The sequence below is a fragment of the Diabrotica undecimpunctata genome, chromosome 10 (genome assembly GCF_040954645.1).
Source record: "Diabrotica undecimpunctata isolate CICGRU chromosome 10, icDiaUnde3, whole genome shotgun sequence".
Classification (NCBI taxonomy): domain Eukaryota; kingdom Metazoa; phylum Arthropoda; class Insecta; order Coleoptera; family Chrysomelidae; genus Diabrotica; species Diabrotica undecimpunctata.
In genome coordinates, this window is record NC_092812.1 from 51,672,594 (window position 1) to 51,693,818 (window position 21,225).

Below are 21,225 nucleotides of genomic sequence, written 5' to 3' on the forward strand. Positions count from 1 at the left end.
TTGAAATCTTTAATACGAACCTCCATTTTTTATTTGATTCCCATTTTACCAAACATTCTTAAAAAACTGTTTTCAGTACCATAAAAATTTGCAGACTTCTGATCTGTACATGATTTTCTGTAATTACAGCGACATCTATCGCAAATCGGAAAAATAATTCAGATAAAACTTGTTTACTTTTTCACATAGAATACTAATCTACAATAAAACATGTAGTTTTACTTTTAAGATTTTAAAGTTATCCTCCGACCCATCCCCCAGGGGATGTCGGTTTGTGTTTTGTGCCATTCGATAGATTTTTGAAAAAATTTTAAAACGTGTTTTTTAGTTTTTCATTTGAAAGTGTATTTCACGAGATATTAGACTGTTTCTATAATTTTCCTATGGTATCACGATAAATCGTTTTTTCCAATTATAGCGCCCTTTATCAACAATTTTAAAGATGTTCCTTATAAAAGTTACTTATTTGTTTATAAGGAATCCGAATCTACAATAAAAAATGAGGATTCCGATTTAAGATTTCAAACTTGCCCCCCTCCCACTGTGGTATTAGGTGATTGGAATTAAATTTTAAAGCCACTGTTTGAGGTCCACTGATCATCGCTTAATTACTTATCGGTCTTCATATATGGCCTTACCTTTACTATGTATTTCCACTAAGATATTAAAAAATACCAGCACATTTTATTTTTAACCTTTAACAAAAATGTAATATATGATGACAAGCATAAATTTGATGGTAATACGATCTTCACAGATATCGCCGAGGCAGTAGGTATATATTTCTTTGTCGATAACAGTTTTTAAATACCATGAATCATGTTTCAATGATATATGTGGATGGAACTTTATTTTTCTAGTAATAATATGTTCTTGTAATTGCATAACTTTGATTATTTGGTAAACCTACATTATACATCACAAGAAATTGGTAAATAGGTAAATTCGACCATAGATTCAACCTTACTATTTCTTTGCTTCTATTTCCCGAGATGAGCAATATTTTTGTTATTTTCATTCGTATCTACTTTGACCCAGCGAATGGTTCGTATTAAGGCTATTGCCTCCGTTACTCTGTTTGCTAAGAGTATTTTCCTTCTTCTTGATTGTCCTTGTATTCATGCCAGGTTTATTGTGAAATCGGACCAAGCATAGGTATATTTCTACATCAGTTTGATCTAATAATTATACCACATTATAAAATGTGGTTGTTTAAATTTTCATATTTAAATATTGTTGACCTCTTATTATTATTAATTTTTATGTTGTGAATTTATTGTTTAAAATTATAAACGCTAGATTATAAAATTGAACATTAATAAAAAAAATAGGGACTTTTAGACCTCAAACCATTATAAAAAATCCAATTCATATCCTACTTCTTTAACCTTTTAACGCCAGATCTAAACATACCTTACATTTAGATCTGACATTACATAAAGATACGTTTACAAATCCATGCTCTTCGTTTTTATTCGGCATCTTGCACTGATTATGGTAGACAGTTTACTAGCTTTAACGATAGGGGTCAGTTGGTTAGTTTCTGATAGTTTAAAAGTTTCTCTACCGTCTACAAGAGACACCTAACATTATAGAGTTACATGAAAACTGTGCCCATCTGAACCTGAACACGACTGCTCTGTATCTATTTTGTAAGTACATAGATATAAATTATATTTTGTTAGAATGTCATATAAACCAATCTCTTAAATTTAACCTAAGTATACTCTGAACTATCGAGAACACTCCCTAGATTATAGAATTGATCAAAAGATAATAAAGAAAGTATTTTATTGATCTTTTGACTTTTATATTTCAAACCATTGTCAAAATATTTTTGGTTTGATTTGCAGATTTTGGTGAAATCCTTTTTCAAATTTAAATTCAATTCATCCTACTTCTTTATTCTTGTTCTTCTTTTTTGTTCGGCTTATTGGCATTTTGCACTGATGATGGTAGACAGCTTACTAGCTTGGGCGATAGTGGCAATTATTTGATTTCTAAAGAGACCATGGTTTAACAATTTTCCCATCTCCAGGACTCCAGGAGACACCTAACTACAATTATACTTGAGAACTGGATAATTTGCGTCTGTTTCGTAGCAGGTCTAAATTATATTTTGTTAGAATATCATATAAACCAATCTCCTAAATGTAACCTAAACTCAACTATTGGTTTTATCAAGAACATTCCCTACACCTATCGACATATGCATAATTCTATCAAAAATCAATAAAACCACATTATACATTTTATTCAATTTTTTCTCTATTTTATATCAATGTATAAACACAGAATCTCTTTATTTCAGTCCCAACCTACTCTACCTGTCTCCGTTGGTAACATTCCTGATATGTATAATACTTTAGAATAAGAAGAAGAAATAAATTGAAAATTTATTCCTTCTTCGGCCCTTAGAAGTAATCTATATAAGTAATATTTTAAGATAAATGGAAGTAAAGTTTTAAATTAGATTATTATACTTGAAAATGGATTATTTCCCTTTTATATATTTTTGTTGTATTGTCATGTGTGGTACTAGCTTTGCTGTAAAAGAATAAAATCACTACAATAAATCAGTTTTAATAAGAAATATTACTTCTTTTTTGACTCAATAAATGCCAAGCAAAAAGATAGTATCTATAAGTTACTGCTCTTTTCCTTAGCAATGTAAAATTAACAAAAGCAGTAACTAAACTTTTCTTTTTTTTTTAACCAAAATTATTAGCTAGTTAAGATTAAAGGTCTAAAAAAGTTTTGCTTGGCTTTCATTTTTGCTTCAGACTTCCAATTTTTCCACACAAAAAGTTATCAATGCCCATTTTAAATACATCAGCATGTCCTTTATTGGCAACCCCTACAGCATCAACAAAATTAATGAAATCATAAGTTTTTTCTGTGCTTTTAGTGACAGTTCTACCTGGTGATGACAAATATCTGCACTCATAAAGGTGTGACAAGACTCGAAGTAGTAAACTTGAATTTCAGTAGCTTCAACTTCAATTGAGTTTTTTTATTTTAATAAACAATGTTAATAAGAACCAATTTTTATTCTGTGCACTACAATTGTCTAACCATAACACAAACTTTTTAGTATCACGGTAATGGTTGAAAAATACATTGAAAGTACTTGCAATACCTTCTTGATTTCTGCCAGATATAGCACATTGCCTCAGAACTGCTAGTGGTTTAAGCTTAGACTTTTTCCATAAAGCTCATCATCATAAGTGGCTTGACAATGCGTTGTGGGTATAAAGCTGCAAATGTCTGGTTGTATGTTGTGAGGTGTGGTGCAAAGATGATTTTCTTGATCATTTTAAGTCAAGGTAGCATAATTATATTTTCTAAATCTGCACTAAATATAACTTCATTGTTTTTGTTAGATTTGTTAACTTTCTCTGCAAATTCTTTGTCTCGCCCTCTTTGACTAGTTTGTCATGGATTTTCCAAGTATTACAAATATTACAGTCTTCAAACAAATTATCCGTACTATGGTTGTGGAAATTAAAGTTTTCATAAACCTCACACTAATCATTGCCTAGTCTTGCAAAGGAAATTATCTGTTCTTTCAAGATATGTCTATACAGTTCATATGAAACATCTGACTTGTGGGTGTTTGATAATGAAGTATCCATGCATAAGTTTAATATTCAAATCATTCGGTAAATATTTAGTTTTGGGAGCATGTTCTCTTCTGTAGTGTGGTACTTCAGGATAGAAGGTCTCAATGTGATCAATTATAGCTTGGCGAGGACCCTTATTCATTGACAGTTGCTTGCCTCTCATGCTCTTTTTGGGTGTTATTGTGTCCTTATTTGTTATAGTTATATGGTTAAAAAAAATGTTTTGCAACCTTTTTCCTTTTGACCATTTCATCATCATAAGTGGCTTGACAATGCGTTGTGGATCTTGGCCTGCTCATAAAGAAGTCGCCACTCGTGTCGATTCCGGGCAACCTCCCACCATCTTCTAGCCCTTAAAATCTGTAGCTCTTCTTCCACATCATCAATCCATCTCATTTGTGGCCGTCCTCTGCTTCTTGTGCCCTCTGGTTTTGAAAATGTTAATCTCTTCGTGTATTCGTGATCTAACATCCTAGCAATGTGTACAGCCCTTCTAAGTCTCTGCACTTTAACGAATTTCACAATATCTGGATCGGTGTACAACTGATATAGTTCAAAATTGTATCTTCGACGACATAGCCCATTTTCATTTACAGCCCCAAAAATTTTTCTAAGAATTTTTCTCTCAAAAATACCAAGAAGTCTTTCATCATTTTGAGATAAAGTCCATGTTTCAGCCCCATATATCAAAACCGGTCTTATTAAGATCTTGTGTATATTAAGCTTTACTGCACGTTTTATATTTTTATTTTTTAATTGTTTTTGGAGAAAGTGAACAGTTCTATTTGCTATTGCTATGCGTCTTTTTATTTCGTCGCTTGTCGTGTTTATTGCGTTTACTAGCGATCCAAGATATGTAAATTATTTGACTTGCTCAAAGGTATGGTTGTTAATTTGAATTCTCTGTTGGATATTTCGAGGGTTTTTAGAAACCAACATATATTTGGTTTTTTCCTCGTTTACCACAAGTCCTAATTCACTTGCTGCGTCCGCAAGCCTTGTAAAACACTGCACCTTGTCTCTCATACTTAGCCTACTATAACTATATCGTCAGCGAATGCGAGAATTTGCGTCGATCTATTAAAAATAGTTCCATTCATTCTAATATTTAATTGTCTGATTGCCTTTCCCAAGACAATATTAAAGAGGAGACACGCCAGCGCGTCCCCCTGTCCTTTTGATCATTTGAATCTGTTAAAAAGCATGTTACTGTTTTGTTTCTTCCAATTTTTTCATTGTTATATTTCGCCTCTTAACATCATGCCCTTGACATTGATTAAATATAAAACTCCTTTCTTCTAAATCTTCATTATTCCATAAAAGCTACATTGATGATCTTTCGCCATCCTTCGTTAATTTTTCGTTGTACACTTAAATTTACATTCATTACAAAGAGGCTGAACGGTATGAGATTTCTGGTCTTTTTCTAATTTTAGTTTTTTGTGTTCAACAGCTGTAAATTCTCTCATTTTCCCATTATGTTGCACACCTTCAACAGTTGTAGTGCTTTCTAATGGTTCAACACAATTGCTGTTACCGTCTTTTGGCAATAAAGATGGATATAAGCTATTATTGTTCAAAGAAGTTGGTTTGGTTGGACTGGTACCAGCTATTCTATTAACATCTAACAATTTGTCTTTATGGCTAATATCTAAATCATCGTTAAACTCCAAAATAATAGTATTATCGGCTGGCAGGGTTTCATCAAGGTTTGCAGTATTTGTTAGTTGTTGTAACTGCTCCAGGTCCAAAGAAGTTTCTGTCATTTCTTTTTCATTCAAACTGTTGTCTGCCCATATAGAAATAATTTCTACCTCAATACTATTTAGTATCCTACTACTACTACTTACTATTTAGTATTAACTATCCATCATCGTTATAAATTTGCAATTAATTGTTACATAGAAAAACATTATTTAATCCTACCTTTTTGTTAGTTTCTGGGTCTACTTCATCTGATACTGTTGACACTGAGTCTTGTCTACTTGTTCAGTTACAATTATTAATGATTCACTATTTGTAAATGACTCATATGAAGTACTTTGTGCCAGTCGTAACTGAAAAATGTGTGTACTTCTTGAAGAAACAAAACTTTTACTCATTTTAATAATACAAAATTAACAATAAAATATTACTTCAAACTCAACTTCTAATAAGTACGATAAACTCACTAGGACGTCAGTAACCTGAAACAATTGGGAGCCAATGTCCAGCAATTAGGCAGTATCTACATCAAGCTAACAGTGGCAGTATAAAGATTATTGTTTAGTGATTGATAGAACTCAAGTAAGTGCTGAAAGCATAGCATCGCTGGTACATTTATTGGATAAAAAGCCAAACTGACTTTGTGATAAAATGTTGTTTCCAATGAGAAAGGACATAACGGGCTTTTATAAGTCTATCAATAATTTTGAATAGGACCGGTAGTAACGCAATAGGTCTATAGTTGCAGACATTAGATTTTTCACCGCCCTTATGATGAGGAATAATACTGGCTGTCTTTAGGCACTCTGGAAATATACCTTTTTCAAAGGAATCATTAATTAGTGAGACCAGGACTTCTAACACATTATTTGGGAGATTTAAGAGATTACTATTGATTGTTTGAATCAGTTCAGATTTATCAACTGGTCTTATAAAGAATGAATTCGAAACCTTTTTTGAATTGGGGAGATGGGAAATAGGATCTTGTTGTGGCAAAATAGCTGATGTTATATTTTTACTCACATGAACAAAGTATTCATTTATATTTTCAGGGTTGGAAGAGAAAATGTTTGAGCTCTGTTTTATTTCGAAGATCGTATATTATGGACCAAGTTTCCCTTGTTTACAAGGGCATTGTTTACAAACATTTTTGGAGCTTCCCAGCCGATTCTTATAGTACATTTTTTAGCTGTTTTGATAAGTTTTAGATAGGTTCCTCTGTACTTGGAGATATATTTAGTGACAAAGACATCGGTAGTAAATTTCTTGATGTACAGTAGTAAACGCATATTCTTGGCTGATATGAGGATACCTTTGGTACTTAGTCCAGGGTTTGTGATGTTTTGACTTAATTGTAATTAAAGGAAATGTCTTATTGAAAATACAGACAAGCTTATTTAAAAAATCACTGAAATTATAGTCCACGTCCACAGAGAGAAAGTGCCACCCAGAAGTCAAGCACAAATTGTGGAATTTACGAAAATTCTGAGCGGAAAAAATCCTACCTAAACGTTAGGTTTTCGAGGATTGTTTGATATCAACAGTCTTAAATGGGTCTTCTTTAAGGCTTTCGTCATTCTTTTTTGCAGCCACCAGAACTGACAACCATCAGTGCCTTTAGTTCTTAATGCCATACAACCTTTAAGTAATGATAAGAAATCAGTTTGTGACAGTGAAGTTAGAGCTGCTTTAATGTACAAGTTGCATCCAGTCATGACGGTGAAATATTTGTGTGTGTGGCCGGGTACCATAAACTTACGATCTATCACAATCTTAGAAGGGGATATATTCAAGGCCCACATAAATATGTCAGACACATGAGAGTTAGAGTTTTCTCCCCCACATGTGTCTGAATAATAAATGTTCTCTCAGGTGATATGATCGTTTGTAGGTGTTTGTAAAGACAAGATGCTATCTGATTTGTTCCTCTACTTGCAAAAGATTCGCACTACACGTAACAAATAGCTTTACCTATGCTGTTATCATGAACCATCAAATTAAATGTTCACAGATGTTTCTTATAAAATGAACTAATAATTTTCTATCTACGATCTGGAGTTAGTCAGTACTGTTGTAGGTTGAAAGTGTATGTATGTACTTAAATGTGAAACAGTTTCGGCGGCTTCTGTATCTATTATTTTTTTCATCATATACTTGATCAGCTTCTATTTGGTGGTAGTTGTGGTCTGAAAAGAGTTTTTCATTCGAGTCATCTATACAAATTTTTAATTCCATAATAAATTTGTCACAGGTAAAACATGTATCAAGTTTTGGTTTTTTTAATCGGAGGTTCAGCTTTTTAAATTCATGTGAATAAATTTTGATAGAGGGGGATGCAGATGAAAATTGTTTGAACAATTCAACAAATTTGAACAATGCATTTAACCTTGTCCAGATCCATTGTTCTTGGACGATGTGAGCAGTTTCTTTTACTGAAATAAGAGATGCAATGTATATTGCTCTCTTCGAGTACGAAAAAATATCACTCACCTTCTTCTAAAAACGTTTCCACCAAAAGTTTTTGTGAAGAGTTGTACCTTTTGGACCTTTTGTTTACCCCTGCTGGTTTCATTTTTTAAGTCAGTTTCAAACTAAGAATTATGTATGTATTTAGCTTTGGATGTAGATTTTGATGGAATATACAATGTAACACGATAATACCATTAAAGAAATCATTTGAAAGAGATAAGAAACATGAAAAACATTATGTAATCAATACTCACATTACAAATTAAATGAAGCTATCATTAACATAATAATCGTTTAGAGAGCATTCAACTGATAACTGAATAAATGCACCTAATGAAAATCAAACGTTTTGGTTGAGTTCATCTCTAAACTGAATAAAATTCTGAGTATGAAAAAGATATTGAGCCACACGCATAATACATGACTTGTTTTGTTTTTTGTCAACGGTAGATAATTTAAGTGTTTTTAATAAATAAAATTTTTTCTCAAAAATTGACTTGTCTACTTTTGTCCTCCGATCACACAAATTTTCTGGCGGTTATACTAAGTTGGTGCAACATACGTTGTAAATCATCTTTACTTTGAGAGAGTGGTATTGCGTCGTTTGCATAGCAGATTATTTTAAGTTGTTTTTCTCTCATTTGGTATCCTTTTTTAGTTCTTAATTTTTTTATTATTTCATCCATAATCAGGTTGAACAATAGAGGACCCAGGGAATATGCCTGTCTTATCTCATTGCCAGCTTCAATATGGTCATTTCTTCTACTTTTACTTTTATTGTGCTGCTTTGGTAGATATTTTCGATCATTTTGATTATTCCTAAAGGTATCTCTCTTGTGTACAATAAGTGGATAACGTCCTTGAATTTTACACGGTCAAATGCCTTCTTAAGGTCCACGAAACATGGATATGCCGGTTTGTTGATTTCTCTTGCATTTGTCTCATTATAAATATAGCGTCGGTGCATGATCTGCCCGACCTAAAACCTTGTTGTTCTTCTGCTAGTGTTATAATTTCATTCAATTTATTTGTTATCACTAGTTATTAATTTTAGTGTTATGTTTAATAAATTAATTCCTCTGTAATTTTCCGGGTCCGATTTGTCCGCTTTTTGAAGAGAGGTATTAGGATGCTTGATCTCCATTCTTGAGGAATTCTGTTTCTGTTTCGTTCTATTATTTCAATTTACCCATATGATATTGTATGTTGTTTGACTTAATATGATGAACTTAGTTTTATCTATATTTATTTTGAGCCTAAAGTATGATTTTTATTCTTTATACTGTTTGTATGATCCAATTTTTCAGTCAGTCCTTAAATCAATTAAAAGATAATGAAATAGGAATAGTGGCATACATAAACATTCAACTAAGTAATCAAAAATTATATTAAATTATTAAATATTATGTATTAAAATTAGTAAATAATATTAAATTGTATTATATTAAATTTTATATAAAATTCAATTCGATTACACCCATAAATTAAAAGTTAATTACCAATGGTGATTAACTAAAACCAAACAAACCAGGAAGATATTGAATAAGGGCAAATAGTGTCATTCCCAAATCTTGAATCTAGTGACTTTCTTGATCACTTTCTTGAGACGTTCTTAAATGAATAAACTCTGATCAATACACATTTTATATTATGAGTATTTTGCAAAAGAATACTGATAGAAGCTGTATCACTTTTGTAAATTCAATTCTTACTAACTAAACTATAACCCCTTTAAGTCATAGAAGTAGACTGACAAATAGCTGATAGCTACACAGGAATAGGAAGGTATCTATTTAAAGCCCTTTATTTATCCAGTGTTCGATATAGGCATTCCCACATCCCCTTCCTATTGCCATTTCCCTTTTTTCTGGGCTACGCTTGTTCATCTCTTACTCCTACATATTCTTTAATGTTTAATGCAATATAACAATATACAGGATGATTTAATAATGTGGTAAACCTCAGTAGATCTGCTATAGTAAAAGTTAATAACAAAAATTGTAGGCAATTTTGAGGTTCATATTACAAAATTAGTTAGAATATTACAGGGTGTTCGATAACATAGTGGCAGACCAAACTTACGTTTTTTTTTTAATGGAGCACCCTATATTTTATTTTATGTTCGAAATCTTCTTCACTTCCCCATCACAACAGTATAAAGTTTTATTATGTTGTATAGAGTATTTACAAAGTTATAACCAATTTTCTAAGAAAATCGTAATAAGTTCATCTCCCTGTATAATTAAAAAGCAATACAATAAGAATGATCTGCTGCTGCCACATTTTTTTATTAATTGTCAAATACAAGTCTAAACGCAAGTACACTATTTCCTCGGTTATTTTAAATAGAACACCCTGTATTTTATGTCACCATCTAAAAGTAAAACTACCATACTTCAATTTTTATTAAATATTCTCTGTGTCTAAATTTACTAGTTTTTGAGATATTTTAATTTTTCAAAGCAAATTATTATTAAGGTGTCTAAATTTTTACAAATTTTAAGTAAGCCATGACTGAATTGTCTATAACTGGCAGTTCACTATTACTGATTATTAATCCGGTAACAAATGAAGAAAGAAAAATAATTTATTATTAATATATTTTACAAAAACAAACACAAAATACAACATTATGGAAAAATTAAAAACTACTTTTAATAAAATATTTTTATTATTTAATTACATAAGGTGTTCCAAAATGAGCTCCTAAAACAATTATGCATGCCTGAAAACAGTCATTGAATGAGTCACTGACAATACCAAATATTTGTACACTAACACTTCCAAATACATTTCGTATTATATCTCTCATCTCATCCCTTGTTATTGTAGGTATTTTATAAATTTCATTTTTTACGTCAGTCACCCAAAAAAAATGAGTCCATTTTATTAAATTCTGGTGATCTGGGTGGCCACGCTACTGGTCCATTTCTTCCAATCCATCTATCCGGACACTGATCGTCAAGTTCACCTTGAATCAATGCATTATGGTGAACAGGAGCACCGTTATGCAAAAACCACATTTATTCACGTATACGAAGTGGAACGCCAATAATATGGGCAATAAATTTACTAAAAAATCTAAATCTATCTCACCATTTAGATTTTCTTAAAAAAATGTGGTCCCAGGAGATGGTTACCAACATTACCTCCCTACACGTTCAGCGACCCTAGTTTGAATATATTGTAGCTAAAGCTTACTGTTGGAGGTTGCCGCCCCTCAGGAAACCGTTCATGATAAATTCTTACTGATAATTTTTTCTTACATTCCCCCAATATCCAGATCATATCTAGAGAGATTTTAAAACCTAGAGAACCTTTGAAATACATATGCCCGAAGAAATAAAAGAATTCTAACACGCAGTATTTTAAAATCATACTGAATTGCGTGACAGTCAGATTTCCACGTAGTATGAACTATAACTTACATGGAGTATTTCCAATAAACGCTTATTATGTTTATCTAACCTTGAACATTCCTTAGTCAGCGCGACGCATTTATCTTAATGTCTCACACCGAAACATATAATAAAAGTTTACGACCTTTTGTCTTCGATGTCGAAAAAAATTGATATGTAAAATGTGTTTTACTATTTACATTGAACAAATTTTGTTTATAAATAAACTTTTGAAGAATACAAAAATTCTTAGAGGAAAAGTAAATAAAAAAATCAACGTGATAGAAAAATAATAGGATTTTGATTTGAAATTCAACAAAATCTGTTTAGACAAAGCGGAAAGCTTTAAATATTTTTTTTTAACAAATTGTATAAATAAATTTTTCGACCCGGACAATTTTTTTAGGTTTCTTGGATCATTCTGTTAATCTGATAATCGCATTTTACAAATCAGCTGCATAATTCTGATTTAACTCAATTACTCCCGGCAACGAATGAAAAATTGACAAAAACATCAATACTTCTAAATTATGGTATAAAATACTTTTAACTAGGGTTAACAATTTCCGAAATATTAAAGAAAATAAATATATGAGTAGGATCATTAATATGATTTGACAAAATAATAGGATAATAGGATTTGCCATCAAACATTTTACGTTTTATATTAAATTGAAGTCATATTCAAAACATTTTATTTACAAACCAAATTAAGAATTAGTTAAACTATATAACATTAAACTTCTTGTCAAAGTAAATGTTCGATATGTCCACAAATTTTCTTCAAAGCATTTACGTTCCATAAAAGATCGTCTCTTATTAAATAGCATCAATGGTTCAAAAGAAACTACTGCAGTATTTATTTCTTCTCTTCCCAAAGTTGGTTTCGAGTGTTTATGGGATTCTTGTAGACACTTTGTTTCATTGTGCTCCATACACCAAAATCGAGCGGATTAAATTCTGGGCTACGTGGTAGACAAGGAAAATGGCTACCCCGACCAATCCAACGTTCAGGAAAGTTGGTATTTAAGTATGTTCTCACTGCCCTCGTATAATGTGGTGGTGCACTATCTTGCATAAACCACATATTTTGGATCATGTTTAATGACAATTCTTTCAACAAATCAATAAACTTTTTAACAAATCAATTTTGTAAAAGATGTAAATAGTTCTCACCATTCAAATTACAAGGTAACTCGCAAGGCCCTAAAAATGATTACTAATGATTCCACACCATACGTTTATTTTAAATTCATGTTGGAAATGCCTTTCTCTCTTAACAAGAGGATTTTCAGTATCCCAGAAATAATTGTTCCTTAAATTAAAAATACCATGGCGTGTAAATGTAGCTTCATCCGTAAATAATATTCTATCGACGAAAGAGTGGTCAAGATTTTGCTTGTTTCGGATATCATTTGCAAATCTGCATCTGGAAGGTAAATTTGCTTGTAATAGATTTTGCACAGGTGTAAAATGGTAAGGGTGAAAATGCTCACGGTGTAGGATATTTAAAACTGAAGTTTTGCTGATTTTTAACGCTGAAGATAAACGCCATGTACTTACCTACTTGAGACTCATCGTTAACGCGTTAACAAAAATCACTTATTAATCGAAACAAGACTTATTTTTAGTTGTCAAAAGCCTTCGAGACATCAGTCTACTATGTTGAAATTTCCCGTAATGCAGTGGGGTTGTCTAATCACGACATCAAAACTGGCTTCAAAAATAAGGTGGTAGAGACAGTACCTGGTACTGTAGATTAACGCTAAGCTTTATACTGTTTCTATATTTTCAAAATTTAAATAATAATTTTAAAATTTAATAAAGTAATGTTATTATTTATTTAATATTTATATTTTAAACAAATTATATTATATTAAAATAATTAAATAATTTACTATGTTTGCTAGTAGCGCCACTAAAAACATTAAAAAATATATGATGACTACAAATGAATTGGTGGAGAGTAGTAAATCGATGTGAAGACCGTTATTTCGTGACGCTACTCGTCACTCGTCACGCCGTCTCGTGGTGCTTCTTCCGTGACGAGCGCCTTAGCATTTTACTATGGAGAAAAAGTAATTTAACGCCAGTATAGAAGCGATAGAGAAAGATTTCAATTAGACATTTAGCAGTCGTAATAAAGCATTTTGTGATGTTACATAACCTTCTTTAAGCCGTTTTTATAAGAATAAACTATTAATTTTGCTTATCTACAGCTTTACCGCACAAATATCACAACTAAGAATTGTTATACAGCTGATTTGTAAAATGCGATTATCTCGAAAACTGTTGAGTTTTGAAGTTATTAACAGGTATATATTTTAACACAAATAGCGCTAACTTGATTGAAAAGCAAAAAAGTTAAGCGCAAATTTATGCCACATATGTGGCGCCCTCTATCAGTTACATTAAAGTAATACATTAAATTATAATTCCTTACACTCAAAAGCCCCCATTTATAATTTTTTTTACATAAATGGCTACAAACATGAAAGTTGTAGCGAAAAATAAAATTTTAAATTACTGTAAATCTATAAAGGGTGTTTTAAAAAGGTATGTCATAAATTAAATCAGGCATTTCGGGGACAAAAATAAATTGATTGAATCCAACTTACCTTAGTACAAAAGTGTACACAAACAAAGTTATAGCTGTTTGAAGTTACAAAATAAAAATTGTTTTTTGCATTATCTCCTAAGCTACTTGACATTTTGTAATAAAAATGGACACGTTACTTTCTTATTCTGAAAGCATTTTTCATAAAAAAGAAACAACAAAATCTAAGCGCACAGAAAAATTTTAAGGGGGGTGTGCAGCCCTAATCCCCCCAAACTTTTAACACATTATTTTTAACACTTTTTTGCCTCTTACTACTTTTTCGAAAAACTAGTTTTTTCCTAGTTGGCCATAAAATTACAATTAGTTTCTACGGATACAATAATTACAAACAGTTCCATTAATAATAGTCAATAATTTGAAGCTATCATATTTATTGTGTGAATAAGATTAATATTAAAAAATTTGATTTTACAATGGCCCACACATTTCAGGAAAGATCATTTGTTGTAGATCATTTTACATTTAGATTTTGGTAGCAAATTTCGTTCTGTTAACATTTGATATTGTTTTCAGGATGGATCAAGAAGCAAATCGAAAAAAACGTAGAATTGGCAAGATGCTACGTGACTACAAAAGAAGTGTTCAACACGGAGGCGACTTTAACGAAATGATAAAATCAGATCCAACCCAATGTTTACAAATACATGGCAGACAATGTGAAATTCATTTGGACGAGAACATAGCTGGAGCGGCTGATAACGCTGTGATGATGTCGTGGCAGGGAGATAGTGACAATCTTATAGATAGATTTGATGTCAGGGCCCATTTGGATGATTTACCAAAGCTACAAAAATCTACCGAAGAAAAACTCACTCAAGAAGAAAGAAATCTTAACTATGAGAGATATCGGGTCATTGCTCAAAATTCCTTTTTAGGTATACCAGAGGAAAATTTTTTAAACCAATTGAATTTGAAAGAACAATGTGGAGACACCGAAATTAAGAGTAAAAAAGATGTTGGAGCTACCATTGGATACAATTACGAAGATTCGACTGGCAGGGCGGTTGGAGGAATGGAAGAATCAGAAGAAGAGAACTTAGATAGTAATTTGGATGTTGGTTTGGAAATAAACGGTTCGAACACAGACCCTGCACAAGTTTACGATTTGAATAAACATGGTCGTAGTTATGGTATGGGCTCAAATGATTTTTATTTGTTTTTAATTAACGACTTGAAAGAAGCGGAAGCTGTTAAGCTGACAACAGAAGAAGAACTAGAGAAAGCTCTATTTTCTGGAAGAAAATTACGCAAAGAAAGAAGATACCTTAAACAAATAAGATTAGCTAATAGAACATTAAGTCCTCTTAGCTACGCAGCCAAGGTTTCTCAAACTCCCAATTTTCTTAAAAGCAAGTATAAATCAAATTCTAGATCACCTTCTCCAGAAAACTCTGAACAAATTACTTACATCACATGCTTTGAGGAAGAAGAGGAAACTTCATCAAGTAGTACAGCTACTTCTACAAGTAAAGCAAAATCTAAAAATAAAACATGCATGAAAAAGCATCGATCGAGGTCCAGAAGTAAAGGCCAAGGTTGTAACAAATCAAAAGCTAATACAAGTAGGAGAAGCAGATCGAGATCTAAATTAAAGTTAGGTGGTAGTACTAGTTCTGATCTTGATAAAAATAATTCAATTAAAAATTCTGTAGATCACAGTTCTATCAAACCTGTAGTAGTTTCTCCAAAGATTATACCCAGATATTATGGTAGAAGACGGACTGACGAGAGTTCATCAGAGCTTTCCAGTGATATTGAACATAAACCTAAAGCAGAAAACGTTACCATTGGCTTAATGAATAGACCAAATATACGCACCAATCCAAAACAAAGTACATCTCTGAGTATTGTAGAGCGATTTAAACGAAAAAGGCAAGATTTATTAAACAGACAATTCGAAGCAGATAAAAAAGCGGAAGAAATAAAAACTGAAAGAGAACGGTTAAAACAGCAGACAAGGGAAATTGAACTACGGGAGAGGCTTATGAAATTGAGGAAACGACTAAGGGGAAAGCGACGTGCCAATTATAGCGTCAGTTCTGAAGAGAGCGGTAGAAGTAATCGCTTATCGTTTAGTAAAGAACGTGCAAAAAGTCCTATTCGCGAAAAAGGCAAAAATAAGAATGTAAATTTAAAAAATAGAGAATTTAAAGGCGACTATAATTATCGACGAGATCAAAGATCTATCTCACCTACACGGAAAAGAAGTAACAGCAGAGATTTTAAACGAAGTGGATGGTTAAAACCGCAGAAAAGAGAACATGAACCACGGAAGATGGCTAGAGAATTGAGGAAACAACTAAGAGAAAAGCGACATGCCAATTATAGCGTCAGTTCTGAAGAGAGCGATAGAAGTAATCGCTTATCGTTAAGTAAAGAACGTGCAAAAAGTCCTATTCGCGAAAAAGGCAAAAATAAGAATGTAAATTTAAAAAATAGAGAATTTAAAGGCGACTATAATTATCGACGAGATCAAAGATCTATCTCACCTACACGGAAAAGAAGTAACAGCAGAGATTTTAAACGAAGTGGATGGTTAAAACCGCAGAAAAGAGAACATGAACCACGGAAGATGGCTAGAGAATTGAGGAAACAACTAAGAGAAAAGCGACATGCCAATTATAGCGTCAGTTCTGAAGAGAGCGATAGAAGTAATCGCTTATCGTTAAGTAAAGAACGTGCAAAAAGTCCTATTCGCGAAAAAGGCAAAAATAAGAATTTAAATTTAAAAAATAGAGAATTTAAAGGCGACTATAATTATCGACGAGATCAAAGATCTATCTCACCTACACGGAAAAGAAGTAACAGCAGAGATTTTAAACGAAGTGGATGGTTAAAACCGCAGAAAAGAGAACATGAACCACGGAAGATGGCTAGAGAATTGAGGAAACAACTAAGAGAAAAGCGACATGCCAATTATAGCGTCAGTTCTGAAGAGAGCGATAGAAGTAATCGCTTATCGTTTAGTAAAGAACGTGCAAAAAGTCCTATTCGCGAAAAAGACAAAAATAATAATTTAATTTTAAGAAATATAGAATTTAAAGGCGACTATAATTATCGACGAGATCAAAGAGCTATCTCACCTACACGTAAAAGAAGTAATAGAAGAGATTTTAAACGAAGTGAATGGTTAAAACCGCCGACAAGAGAACATGAACCACGGAAGATGGCTAGAGAATTGAGGAAACGACTAAGAGAAAAGGGACGTGCTAATTATAGCGTCAGTTCTGAAGAGAGCGGTAGAAGTAATCGCTTGTCATTTAGTAAAGAACATTCAAAAAATCCTATTCGCGAAAATGACAAAAAGGATAATTTAAATTTAAGAAATATAGAATTTAAAGGCGACTATAAATATCGACGAGATCAAAGATCTATCTCGACTACCGGTAAAAGAAGTAATAGAAGAGATTTTAAACGAAGTGGATGGTTAAAACCGCAGACAAGAGAACATGAACCACGGAAGATGGCTATAGAATTTAGGAAACGGCTAAGAGAAAAGCGACGTGCTAATTATAGCGACAGTTCTGAAGAGAGCGGTAGAAGTAATCCCTTGTCGTTTCATAAAGAACATGTAAAAAGTCCTAGTCGCAAAAATGTAAAAAATAATAATTTGAATTTGAGAAATATAAAATTTAAACGCGACTATAATTATCTACGAGATCAAAGATCCATCTCGTAAAAGAAGTAATAGCAGATATTTTAAACGAAGTAGAAGAGATTCAGATACCTATTTCCCTATTGATCACTGTTTTAATATTATATAAATTAAACTGTACTGTCTTTCTCTCCACAATCCGACAATTCTTGCTTGTCTAAATGTTTTTTGTCGATGGTTCTTCTGTAATTATTACTATTATTATTATAATGTTCATGTTAGTATTTTAAATACATAATTTCATTATATTATACTGTTTAATATATATATATATATATATATATATATATATATATATATATATATATATATATATATATATATATATATATATATATATACTTAATTTTACTAGTTTACTATTTCTTATACACTTTTTACAACATTCATTTTCAATAATTTTTATACAGATATACTGTTATATTTTTTAATTTTGTAATAAAAATACTGGAAATATATATATATATATATATATATATATATATATATATATATATATATATATATATATTAATTACTATTTAAATGGGAATAAGCCACAATTAAAGGTTAAATTACGTTTATTGACGTTTCAATTTCCACTTCGGAAATCGTTCTCAAAATACAAACATTAGTAAATTAAACAAATTTTGTTTTTTGTTACTTAGTGAAAAATTCTTCTAATAATTTAATTTTATCTGACTCATCTATATTGACAATTCAGATATACATTATACATTTTAAAGTAGACGACTTTAAAATGATATTGCCAATATTGTTGAGTTGCGTTCCTGGGACGACTTTACTTATAAGATAGTTCATTCGATTACATGAAATCAACTTTAACTGGAGAATATCCGTCAAAAAAGATCATAACATGTAATTCGTCTTTAAAAAGACAAATACATTCCATGATGACAGTAAAATTCTCCTGTTAGTGATTCCATAGTAAATTATGAGGGAAAAACCAGGAAAAAAACCTCATAATACTATCCCGACATGGTAAGTATTTGATCGTGCATTTAGTTTACCTTCAATAAACACCAAATTCCGATTTTATATGTTTGTTATTTAAAAAACATATATGATGTATTCTCTATATGTTACTGACTTACCAATACTGGTATTTTCCTTTTAATAACTTCCTCTTTCAATATGGGTAACCAGATCCTACTACATTCTGCCGAGGAATTCGCGACACAATTGGTCTCATTTAGCATAATTAGAGCCGCTTCTTTGATTTTTCTCTTTTTACCATCCGTTTCTTTTAGGACTATATTTGAATCATTCCATTGAACCCTCTACTTGTTTTTGGAATTGTTTTCTAATGTCTTCATTCTGCAATAGTATACCACGATATCGTTTCACCTGCAGGCTATTCCTCCTAGTATATGTGAGCATCATTTGTTCCATTTTTACTTTTACCGGGAAGTGGTCTGAATTTGCATCCGCTCCTCTATAACTTCTACTGTCGTTAATCTTCATATGTTTCGCTTCAATTAGTATATGGTCTATCTGATTAATTGTTTGACCATCTGGTGATATCCAAGTACCTTTATGAATCTCCTTATGGACAAAATATGTGCTCACAATACGCATATTATTTTCAAAAGCAAATTCAATCAATATTCTGCCATTTAGATTGCTGTCTCTGTGTTTGCTCTTTCCGCCTGTTATTTGTCTGTAAGCATCCTTCCTACCAACTTTTGCGTTAAAATCTCCTACAAAATTATTTTCATATCGTACGATGGTATTTCGTGCAACAGTTTTTCGAGTTGTTCATAAAAGTAGTCTTTAATATCCTCATCCTTATCTTCTGTTGGGGCATGTACATTTATAAATGTTTTTCTGTACTTTCCTCTCATTCTTATCTGACATAATCTGTTTGTTATTGACTCATAACAAAAAACCCTACCCCAAATGGTCTTTCATTATCTCCACTGTTGAAGAATATGTAATTCTTATTCTCTGTGCAGAAAATTCCCGTTTGTTTGGTTTCTTGGATAGCTGCAATATTTACACTTCTCTAGGGTACCCGCTTGATAGTTTTTCAATGTGCGTGTTTCAAATGTTCCTCTAACATTCTATTGTCCAATCAAAATCCTATTTCGTGCCTTTTTCGTCATTAGATTTTCCTTGTCGTTGTACTTTTTCGTAATCAGTTTTTGTTGTTTTTTCTATCTTTTCGATAGCCGGGTTCGATTTCCACCATTCGTTATTTAAGCATAGTTTTTGGTATCCGACTTTTGCGACTCTTCCTTTTCCCTTTTCCTCTCTTGCTAAATCCTCCTTCTGTGTTTTGGCTTCAGATTGTGTTAGGTCACTCTTTATGAAATATTACGTTCCCCTTAATTTATTTTTATTCTTCATAATGAGTTGTTTATCCTTGAGGGTGTCCATTTTCACTACTGCTATTGGTGGTTTTCCGTTCATGACCTTGATTTTCTGAACGTCATTTATTTTTATTTTCACATTCAGCTTATCTTCTATGAATTTTGTAGCATCTTCAATTTCTTTATTTTCCTTAAGGTCGAGCCATTTGATTACAACATTCTGTTTTCTGATTTGCTTATTTTCTCAATCTTGTTCTCCAAAAAGTTTACTTTGCGCTTTAACTCTAAATTTTTTTTTTTAAATTACAAATTTCCTCTTGAAAGTTCTTTTGGTCTTTTTTTATTCCTTTTACTTCGTGCATGAGATCCATCATCATTTCTTTTAATTCTTGGTTTTCACACCCCTTTTTGCTGATTAGGAGCCGATTTAGACACGTCTAGCTCGTTTGCAGTTTGGCATATTCTCAATTCAACAATACGTTCTTTAATATGGTTCTAAAACTATTTGGTTATAATATATTAAACAAAAGTATATACAAATATCACTAAAATAAGGTATATATATATATATATATATATATATATATATATATAAATGTATATATATACATATATATATATATATATATATATATGTATATATATATATATATATATATATATATATATATATATATATATATATTAAGTTAGCACTACTTACGTATTCATCTATCTCATTGGAGATATGTTTAAACCCTTCTAAAAGGCATCCTGTCCTGTGTGCCTAAAAAATTATGAAGATTAATATTTTATTCAAAGCTCTAATATATTTTTTTAAGAGAATATTGTTACAGTAGCCCTTGTTCCAATTCCCCTGACTTCTACTACCGTCATCGATACCCAAGTCAATGTTGAAATTATTGATTTCTGTAGAATGTACAATCGCATAAGACAAACGCGATGAGAAATTATTTTAGTATGATATCAAAGAATAATATTTAATATATTACAAATATTAAATAATGTTGTTTAGATCTATTTTCAGTCACATATTTATTAGTAACCGCTAGATTACTAATAATACTTTAACTAATATTGATAGTTTTCGAAGGATTACCTTCTAATCTCAAATGTTTAGTATTACTTATTTCGTTAAGGTGCACAGTTATTGTTGATACAATAACTGAATGGTATACAACTCTTGACAGGTGTTTATTGATACAGAATTCTATAAAATTAGTTTCTGTTACTTTGTCGATAGCAGAAATATTTTGTTTCAAAGAATGTTTTTATATCGATTGCCCACACCTGTCTAATACTAGTTGTTACTCCCTCGTGTATGTCTCTCATAATATTTTGTTTCGGTATACGGTTAAACTTGATGGATTGGACCGACTTTTGTGTTTTGTGATCTGACATTGAGACCTCATCAGAGACATTCCAGTTCTGAACTGTATTTGTA

At 31.5% G+C, this 21,225-nt stretch overlaps 1 protein-coding gene across 1 annotated transcript in view; it reads left to right on the forward strand.

Moving 5' to 3' along the window:
- Nucleotides 1–20,727, forward strand: part of LOC140451711 (uncharacterized) — a 23,950-nt gene extending 3,223 nt beyond the window's left edge. Inside the window, exons 2-3 of the mRNA XM_072545556.1 lie at nucleotides 14,328–17,409; nucleotides 20,605–20,727. Coding sequence (XP_072401657.1) covers nucleotides 14,329–17,409; nucleotides 20,605–20,727 — 3,204 coding nt within the window. The 5' untranslated portion in view covers nucleotide 14,328. The remainder of the gene's footprint in view (nucleotides 1–14,327; nucleotides 17,410–20,604) is intronic.
- Nucleotides 20,728–21,225: the final 498 nt, after the last annotated feature.